The following is a 10736-nucleotide window of genomic DNA, read 5'->3' as shown; positions in this document are numbered from 1 at the left end:
ATGGGAGAGTCGCCTGATTCGATTGACGATTATATGAGAATGTATGAAAAAACTGCAAGAGAAAGTTTGTATAAATTGGCGAGGGGTGTTGTCGAAAGCTTCGGTGACGTTTATTTGCGCAAACCTTCATTGAATGATATAGAACAACTATATGCGGTGCATGAAGAAAGACATGGTTTTGTAGGTATGCTTGGAAGCATTGATTGCACACACTGGAACTAGAGAAATTGTCATGTGGCGTGGAAAGGCCAGTGTGCAAGTGGTCATCAAAAAATGCCTTCGTTGGTACTAGAGGCTATTGCCTCCCAAGATTTATGGATTTGGCATGCTTTTTTTGGGGTTGCGGGTTCGAACAACGACGTGAACGTTCTTGATCAGTCACCAATATTTGACCATATTTTGTTAGGAAAGGCACCAGATGCTCCTTTCATGGTGAATGGAAATGAATATAAGTTTGGGTATTACCTTACGGATATAATATATCCAGCATATTCCACATTCATGAAGGCGTTTTGACACCCAGTAACATCAAGAGACAAAATTTTCAAGAGAAAACAAGAAGGAGCACGTAAGGATGTGGAACGTGCATTTGGAGTTCTGAAGTCGAAATGACACATAATTGAACATGTGACACGAGCATATCAGTTAGACGTTCTACAAGATATTATGTATGCATGTATCATAATGCATAACATGGTGGTTGAAGATAAATGACGAAACATTACGGAGTATTCGGCTTCAGAGCCCAGACACATGCAACTTCAACCTAGGACAACGGAATATTTACATAGGGTCGTAGATATTCAAGACACACGAAAACACAACTTCAAGAAGATTTGGTTGATTTTATGTACGATGGAAATGAAAATGAATAAATTATGGGCAAAATGTAATTTTTTTAAATGTTATGTTTAATTAAAAAATAGGTTTAATTTAAATAACATGTTCTAATTATTTTTATTTAAAAATTAAAAAATAAATTGAAAAAAAGATGACATGGAGTGTTATAACTAGTTGTCTATTTCCTCCATTTGGTATTATAACAGCATATTGACATAGCATGTGAGGTGACAACTTTTGGCTGTGATAACACCCCTTAACTAGTTGCCCACACCCATTAGTCTTATACAGGAAAAAAAGTGCATGATTCTATAGACAAAAGAATATTATAAAATGTATTTTAATATAATCAAATTTTTATAGAAAAGATGTATATATATATATATATATATATATATATATAATAAAAAAGTGTATGATTATATAGACAAAAGAGTATTATAAAAACCTCTATTATGCACAGGTCTGGTTATGAGCAAGGGCAAGGTGAACATGTGCATAGGGCAATTTTTTTATAGTATATTCTGAAATCAGACCCAAATGCAAAGGATAGTCCAGGCCACTACACACTTTAATCAATTAGTCATAGACTCGTAGTCCATACGCGAAGGCAGGAGCGATCATTCAAGCGACTGAAGTGAGACTCTTCCATTAATCGATTATGAAAAGGAAAATCAATCGATCATACTATGATCAATTACCAGTCGTCCGGCCACTTGCAGTCATGTTAATCAATAATCGAGTAATCGGCCATTCATGTGTTTATGTTATCAGAATTCAAAAATTAAATGTTGAATACTTCCACTTATCAGATTTCTAGTTTTCTTTAGTAAATTGATCAAAATATTCCAAGCCTTGAATCAGAATTGCGTTTTTCCATTTTTGTCCTAGAAATATGAAATTCTACTAATCATTGAAAATTTAGCTTTAAAAATGGATTTTGAAAGAGAGTTTGATTATGAATCACCACATTTTGGATTATGATTCCTTATATTGTATTAAGTTCCATTAATGGTTTTGATGCCTATTCAATTAGTAAAATTTTGAATTTGATATAAAAGTTTGAATTGGTTAAACTGTGTTCAAAATAGTGAGTTTGAAGACTTGATATGGCTTAATAAGTTGAATCATATAATGAATGAAAAAATGTCTCAAAACACTTCAATGTAGTTAATATGACTAAGAATTAAGTTTAGAGGCTGTTTGGTTGGGTTTTGGTAATTTTTGGACAAAAAGACATTTTCGTCCTTTTTCCCAAAATGGTTAATTCTATCCCTCTTAGTATATCTAAAGAACAAAACAACAATGCTAATATCTTATGATATGTTAGTAGACCTTGTGTTTCAAATTTCAAGTCAATTGGACTTAAAATGAGGTATTTCATCATCTGCTTCATCATTATAGTTCTTCAATCTTCATTTTCGACTTCTGTTTTGCATCCAACCGCCTCTACTTTCTCTATCTACAGTTCAATTCAACATCCAGTCAACAAAATTTGAAGAAAATACTCAAAATGTGCATAAATTGCCCAAAATGTGCATAATATCAGTCATCTCTCATCACTAATGCATCTCTTAAGTCATATTCTTCTTATTAGGGAACTTTACCTAAAAAATTTACCAAAATATTGCATTTTTCACCCTCTTTTCAAGGCTTTAACAGACAAATAAAAAGGCTAAATGCACCTAATTACAGCACTGTTCACCCTCTTCACTAGCTAGACAACATAGACTACCATTTCCCAAAAGTATTTATACTTCAAAAGCATCTTTTTGATGTGTTTCATTTTGATATTTGGGCTATGTTTATTGTTAACAAGAATGTTAGGAGAGCTTCATGGGTCATTGGTTAGTTGTTATGATGTCATTACTCATTAAAATAATATGATTTTGCTATGTTTATTGCAACAAAGTTTATCTTCATTTTACAAAAAAAAACTTTATTTTGTATAATTTAACTCGTTACACGTTAGGGTCTAATGGCTTTCATTCCGGCTCGTCCTGGGAATTTGAATCCTCAAGCTCAACCCTGGTTATACATAAAGGTGTAGATTCACATAGGGATGGACGTTGAAATGTCGAGCAGTAGTGACACTAATTTTTTAAGATCAAATATAATAACAAAGACCTAGAAATTGGGTCGTGTCGGGTCAAGACATTAAATGGGTTAAGAATGATGGGCCCATACACGATATATATAATTAACATGTTGAAAAACACGACCTAGACACAACACTTTTAACCCCATGTCAACACGGCACAACCTGTGAAACACATGAAACCCATTAAACTCAAACTAAGGTTTGGGCTTTGTGCACTGCTTAAGATTTGGGTTATTATTTGTTAGACAAAAATTTAAGTTATTTTTTTTAAGATTTGTGTTATAACATAGAGTAAATTATGTAGACTTTTTGTATTTGTTAAGGTTATTTTGGGTTATTATTTGTTAGATTGCATTAGAAACTGAATGGAATGATTGATTGGAATTTGAACATTCTCTTTTGGATGATTCTTCAACACATGAATCATGGGAGCTCAGTCTTTTTGAAAATACTCAATTTTACTAACATGTCAAGAACTAATTTCAAACAAAACAACTTGCATCAGATTGGAGGAAGCTCAAATGCTTAAAAAACGTTTTTCTTGGTTACTTGCATCTTGGAAGAATCGAAAACTGGAGATAAGAGTGTACGATTTTTTCCCTCCTGTCGAGCGAGGCGTGTTCTTCTTTCGTTTCTTTTTTCACTATCTTTCGTTTCTTGTCTCTTCTTGTTGCGTGTGTCCTCTAATACAAAAAAAATATTATGTTTCTTGTTGTCGTGTGAACCGTTTCTTTTCTCTTCGTTGTCGTTCGTTTCTTTTTCGCAATGAAAATCCATAAATTATCTGATGCAAGTTTCTTTTTAAAACCCTACACCTTGCGATACCACCTCTATGGTATTATTGATGATGTCGACCACTCTTGCCTCCTCCTCCAGTCACCAACATGACTGACCATCCTTCCCTCCTCTGAAAATATTTCTTCTAAATACTTCCATCCACCCTTCCATCCTTCATCGAAGCAAGTCAAACAACCACAATCTCTAGTTAATTATAAATTTGGAATGAAGATAGATCTGCAGAATCAAAGTGACAAAATTATTGCCATGATTCAGGATTCTAAAGCAAACAAAATCTCCATATCGTTCATGATTTCATTTTAGCTCTTGATTAACTAACATTTTTGTAGGACGAACCACCTTATACCATCACCATTAACCCTCGTAGTCACTATGATTTCTCTTTACCCTCTCTGTCACTTTCCTTTTTGCTAGTGAGATTAAACAAATACTTTTTCATGAAATATGGTGTGTATTTTCATCCTCCTCTTAAATTCAAGGGATGGAGGTATAAGTTTTACATCTAAGCTTTTTTCATGAAAAAGGTGCCCAGAGAAAGAAAGAGAGAAATGGACAAGATCTACTATTTACCTCCATGGATTGTTGTGAGCTCCTTTTATAAGAAAAATGATATATATCTAGAGAATTGGAAATGACTGGTGATTTATTACATAACCTAGACTTGGAATTATCTAATGGTATCCAAGAGAGAAAAACAACAAATTAAGAGATATGATATGTTTGGTAGCAATTGGATGGTTCGGTGACGAACCAAAAAGAGACAATGAGAGAGAGAAATGGACACGATCTACTATGGCCATCCACATGATTTGCTTCTTTATTTATTATGAGCTCATTTTACAATAAAAATTATTCATGTCGAGAAATAATTGGAAAAGATTTGTGATTGATTAATGACTTTAGACATAACATGCCTTACGTTTTACAAGTTTTGTATGTTTTGTCTCGATGACGATCTTTTGTTTGTTAATTTCCAAAATTTCTCAACGTTTTTTCATTTTTTCCATTTTACTCATAATAGCAGGTTTTCACAGACAAAACTGACAAAGTTTTACAAATTTAGGGACTTTCATGTATATTGAAAAACATAGTTAGGGTAAAAACATTAAAGATTTGTCAACTTAATGGGTTTTTTGTAAAGTTGAAAAACATACTTAGGATAAAATGATGGGTTTCGTGAAGGTACAAATGATCCTTTTTATAAAATAATTTATAAACGGCAAATGAAAGACTTTAAAAATAACTTTTTTATTTTATAATCATTTTAACGAAACCATCAAGATGATCCAGTTACATGAACTAGAAAGATTATAACAACACAGGGTTGTTAAGAAGACAACCTTTGGAGCATTTGATCCCACTTGGAAATTGGGAGTTGTTGAAGATAGAAAAAACTCAAGGATAGTGTTTTTCTACAATGTATCCACCATAAAAAATAAGGCACAATGGAATTCTAGTTACCTTCATATGTGAAGTACTCTTTAGTCGCTAAAGTGTTCAACACAACTAAGAGCTAAAAGAGAAGCACATCTAAGTACCAAATCTTCATCCGGCTTCAAAAGACAAGAAGAATAGAGGGAGTGTGTAACACCCAGTTTTGAAAGTGTTTCGCTGCTCGGGGCTACGACCCAGTTATTATTGCCATAGGGTTTAGGGCCTTGGGAAAGGAATGATTTGGCCCATTTCGGAGGTGGGGGTCATGGAATGAGTGACCCAAGTATTCGTTTGTGTCTTCCGAAGCCAAGGGTATGATTGTAAACGGATGTCTCGGTATTTTATGAGTTTTGGGTTTTATTCGGAAGGTTTTAAGGCTTGGACGTGTTGTTAGGAGCGTAGGGCTTCTCGCCACCTTTTCGTGGATATAAGGTGTTGGATTAGGGGTCTAAGCCCATAACTATAATTGGTATGTACTTGACCCGAGAGTAGCATGATCCATTTGGGTTGCATATCACCACGACAATTTGATAGGATGGACTGTTGAGAAGAGGTTATTTATGATTTATTAATATATTATAAGTTCTAATATATTAATATAAAATCATATGATTTAATTAGTATTGATCAAGAATTAATTTGGAATTAATTTAGTGATCAAAAGAGACTAATTAAATTAATCGGGACTAATTGTGTAAATTAATTGTATATATGTTTTAGGCTTATGATACATGATGGACTAAGTTTATGGAAGAATCCATAAAGAGTTAGCCTATTTGAATCATTGATCATGGATAATAAGATTAGGGTTTACACATGACTCTTGGATTCCTAACATATATATACAGCACCCCATAGCTAAAATCGACACCTTAATGTTCTAGGAGTTCATGGAGACGATTTTTAGTGTGCATAAGCTCTCTCAAAAGTCATCGTTTATCTAAGGTGTGTTGTGAATCATTTGAGGTGTCACACTTGGGGCACTAAGTTCTTAAAGGCCAAATACAACAAGTTCTACAAGCTACATAAAGAGGTAAACTCCTAACTAGTATTTTATGTTGTTTATGTCAATTGCATGCTAGTTGTAGGCTTAATGTTTTGGAAACAATAATGCATGTATAATTAGAGAAAACATAAATCCAAAGCATTTAGGGTTGTATGTGCACCATAGGATGTTGTAGTATACAAAACCCAACATAAGGTTCGTTGGAAACGGACCTCGGATGAGGAAGATATGATACTTTAAAGTTAGTGACAATTTTGGTCCCTGATGGAGATAAGTGGCAGATCAGTCCCACACATGCAAGGAATGTATGTACGTGTTTGGCTGGGTATGCCCAGCGTAAGTTGGGTTACACCCAACGTAGAAGGCTGCATGGTCGCAGGTGGTTTGTGAGTACGTCGGGCATACAAAGAGGTACGTGGGGCGTACTCCATTCAGACTAAAACCCTAAATTTAGGGTATGACACTATATATGGAACATTATGCCTCAAAGACCAGCCTCCCTCTCACCCCAAAGCAGCTACTACGAAACCCTAATCCTTACTTGAGTGATCCTAGAGCTTAGAAGACCATTTTGGAGTGCATCTTAGTGTTTTGAAGGAAGGTGGCCATTGTTGAAGCATCATCAAAGGAGCAAAGGCTTATAGATCCAGATCCTTATCAACATTTGGCATTCATATAAGGTATAAAGCTTTGAACTTGGTGTTTATTTGCTTAGATTTCTTGAAGTATAGGTTTATGGACCCTTTTGGTCCCATTAATGAAGTGTCACAAGTCCTTATAGTTTATGAAGCTTAGATTTGCCATTCTCAGTGTTATTTGGGTCATTGAATCATAAAGTTGCCATCATTGGGATTAAAATGCTTCCATGCTTTAGTTATGGCCATTTTCATGGAAGTAGATTGCTATACTCTGAGTTTGGGTTCATTTGGGTCATGTAAAGTCACCAAGTCAGTGACTTTATGGATTAAGACGCTGAAGAGGACTTGGATCTGTGATATTAGCCTGTGGAATGAAGTATTAAGTGCTTAATGATATAAATGGATTAATAGAGCAATATGATGGGCGTACAAGCATGTACACGCAGCGTACAAGCCATATAGCATGTACGCTTAGCGTATAGAGGAGAACACCCCACATACTCATTGAATTTGGGCTTTGCGTTGTTTAGGCCATTTCCATGGGATGGCATCTTGGGCCTTAGTGCGCCATCTAGAATTGAACCTTTGGACTAGAGAAGCATTATTGGGCCTTAGGTTGAGGCCCATGTGAAGGGATTGGGCCCAATTGGAAATTGGGCCATGTATTGGACCTTATAAGAGTGTTTATCTATATGGGTCAAGAGTTTAGTAAGAGTTCATTTTGGAACAAGAGTATGTGAGGTGAAGAATGGTCTTTTAACTCAGTGAGGACTTGTGGTTAAGTTATGAGAATCTCGAACTTAACTAGTTTATGTGATAATTAGTAGCTTAGGGAGTCGAGAGATCACCAGTTTGCGGATCTACCAGCTAGCAGCCAGAGGATTATCCTTGAGATCCAGCTTTGTGAAGTGACTTTCCTCCTGTTTGAACGGGTCGAAGGCACCAATGCCGGCTAATATTTATGTTATGTGTTTCTGAATTATGATCCGATGTCGGGCGATGCCTGAGGAATGTTTGTATGCTTGATGTCTTCGTGATTCTTGCATGTGTCTGTATTTGTATGTTTTCGGATTATGGTTCGACGTCAGGCGATGCCCGAGGAATGTCTATATGCTTTCCGGATTACGGTTCGATGTCGGGCGGGGCCTAAGGAATATTTATATGTATGATTCCGGACTACGATTCAATGTCGGGTGGTACCCGATGACTATGTGCATGTTTAGTTATACTTGTTGTGTAACATCCAAAAATACGACCCAAATTTTTTTGTTTTAATAATAATAAAAATCATATACTGAACGTCATATCATAAAACCATACGTCAAATATCTCAAATCATGATAAAATGTCGTGAAACAACTGTATCAAATCAGACTATGAATCAAAACCAACTCCCAGGACAAATACTGAAACTATGGTGTGTGCGATGCCATCAACCCGAGCTCTTCACTTTACTTGCGGAAGTACCTGAAACCAAAACTGAAACTGTAAGCACGAAGCTTAGTGAGCTCCCCCAAACTACCACATACCATACAATACATATAAATCGCATACTGGGCCTTACCTACTGCATCGTACCGAAGTCAGGAAACTGCATCGGACCGAAGTCCGGAACTGACTGGGACCTTGTCCCCTGAATCGGACCGGTGTCCGGAACTAGCTGCATCAGACCGAAGTCCGGAACTGACTGCATCGGACCGAAGTCCGGAACTAACGGATCATAGCATAGCATAAACACATATCAATTAGCATAACACATGTCATCTAGCATAAACACATATACTGCATACTGCATCAGGCCGTAGCCTGGAACACATAACACATAAATCCTGTCTGAGCCACGAAGGCGTCAAACACACTATCTGCTGCATCGGACCGAATTTTGGAAACTACTGCTAGCTAATCGGGCCGACATTGTGGCCTTAGACCCATTCCTACTGGAAGGAAACTCACCTCGTAGACTAGCTGCTGAATGAATTGCTCTGGAATCTGTCTGCTGCTCCGGTTTCACCCCGGCTGGAATTTCCATAAGTACACTCAATCAAATATTGATAACTATACTAAGAATAAAATGACTATTTTACCCCTGGTCACAGTCAACCTATTGGTCAAAGTCAACATACAGTTGACCTGACTCGTCGAGTTGGGTCACCAACTCGTCGAGTCCTTACTCTCACCTTCTTGCTTCTGCTCGCTACTACTCGTCGAGTTTGGCATAGACTCGACGAGTTCCTCTTCGATACTAACACTCAGTCAATCTACATCCGACTCGCCGAGTTGTATGAACAACTCGTCGAGTCCTCCTTCAACACATGACACTCTGGCTGTGACTCGCCGAGTTATATGAACAACTCGTCGAGTCTGTTCTTGAGGTATGAAAATTGCCTTGGACTCGTCGAGTACCTACATGAATGAGTCCGATCTTCGTCTCACTGAGTCTTCCCATAATTCACTAATTCCACTCGGCATAACACGTAAAAGGGAAGAACTCAGGGACTCGCGACCCGACTCGCCAAGTCTGAAGAACAACTCGCCGAGTCGGTTGCATGTAACACTACTCCGAAGATTCTGCTCAAATCTAATGCATACAACTTATAGATCTGGGTTCATAAAGCTTAGCTACCACGTAAAGTTTCCAACTTTACGTGTACAAATGCATGTAAATGGATTTAAAGGCTAAAAAGACACTTAAATGAATAAATCTAGGGCTTTCAAGCAAGAAGGCTCCATAAAGGTGTTAGATCCACTACTTTGGAACTGAAACATGGCTAGACCCGGAGTCCAATCACCCCAATGTGATTTCTCTACCATAAATAAGATAAGGAATGCATAAAATGGTCTAAATGTATTTCAACAAGGAAAAATCAATCATAGCAACAGAGGGGATCCGGTTTTTACCTCAATAACTTTGCAATAGATGCAAGATCTTGGACCTTCTTCTACTCCCTTGGATCTAGCTACTTCTTCTTTTCCAAAACTTCAAGATTCAAACAATAAATGCTCAAAATGCTCAAGGAAAGGTTAGGGTTGCTAAATGATGCTCTGAGGGTGAATGGGACGAGGTTGGGGCTCATAACATGGCTTAAATAGGGTGCAAAACCCGGGGATTTAGTGTTTCATTCAGACTGAAGGACTCGCCGAGTCCAGGATATGGACTCGCCGAGTCGCCAACTCAAACGTGCTCGAAATCCCGTCTCTACTCGACGAGTCGGGCTACTGACTCGTTGAGTCCCTCTTGAAACTTGAATAAATAATAATATTAAATAACATACCATAATCGGGGCGTTACATGTTGTCTTTGTGATACTTGTATATGCATGGTAGGGAGGTGAGTGTGGGCGGGGTCCCGTATCTCATCACTAGCTGAGTATGGATGGGGTTCCATATCTCATTAGTAGCAGAGTAGGGGTGGGGCCCATGATAGGCGAGGCCTTCGGACTAGAACATATAGTACTGTGTATGATTCTTTATATGCTAGCATGATTATATGATATTGTTTGTATGTGTACAACGGGCGAGGTCTAGGAGAAACAGATATGTATATCAAGCGGGGCCTGATGCCGGACATTGTCCGATGCCGGGCGGGGCCCGATTAAGGGGTAGGGGCACATTATATGTGATTATGTGTATGGTATGTGGTAGTATGGGGAACTCACTAAGCTTCATGCTTATGGTTTTCAGTTTTGGTTTCAGGTACTTCCAGTTGCAAAGAGAAGAGCTCAGGATGACTACATTGCACACACCATGATTTTTAACATGGGATGTTTACTCTGATGTTTTGATTTGTAAACTCTGATGATAATGTTTTGAAATACTTTGACTCATGTTTTGATGGAATAGTTTGATAATATGGTTTTATTTAATGGTTTAAAATGAAATATTTAGTCATGCATTTTTGGGACGCTACAGAGAGGAGATG

At 37.2% G+C, this 10736-nt stretch overlaps 1 protein-coding gene across 1 annotated transcript; it reads left to right on the top strand.

Annotated features, from left to right (window-relative positions):
* LOC145052847 (uncharacterized) lies at window positions 1–516 on the top strand. Its single transcript, XM_079000750.1, has 2 exons — window positions 1–184; window positions 293–516. The coding sequence occupies exons 1-2, from the start codon at window positions 1–3 to the stop codon at window positions 514–516; spliced, it is 408 nt and encodes a 135-aa protein (XP_078856876.1).
* Window positions 517–10736: the final 10220 nt, after the last annotated feature.

The sequence above is a fragment of the Lactuca serriola genome, chromosome 1 (assembly GCF_051521515.1).
Source record: "Lactuca serriola cultivar US96UC23 chromosome 1, Lser_US96UC23_V15, whole genome shotgun sequence".
In the NCBI taxonomy this organism is placed as follows: Eukaryota; Viridiplantae; Streptophyta; class Magnoliopsida; order Asterales; family Asteraceae; genus Lactuca; species Lactuca serriola.
The sequence above is the reverse complement of the archived record's forward strand: the minus strand, read 5'-3'. Positions and strand labels throughout refer to the sequence as shown.

Excerpts from the sequence above, each read along its gene's own strand:
- LOC145052847 (XM_079000750.1), top strand. The coding sequence starts at position 1 with ATGGGAGAGTCGCCTGATTCGATTGACGATTATATGAGAATGTATGAA. Across the intron at positions 185-292 it reads AGAAAGACATGGTTTTGTAG|AGGCTATTGCCTCCCAAGAT; the intron begins GTATGCTTGGAA and ends CGTTGGTACTAG.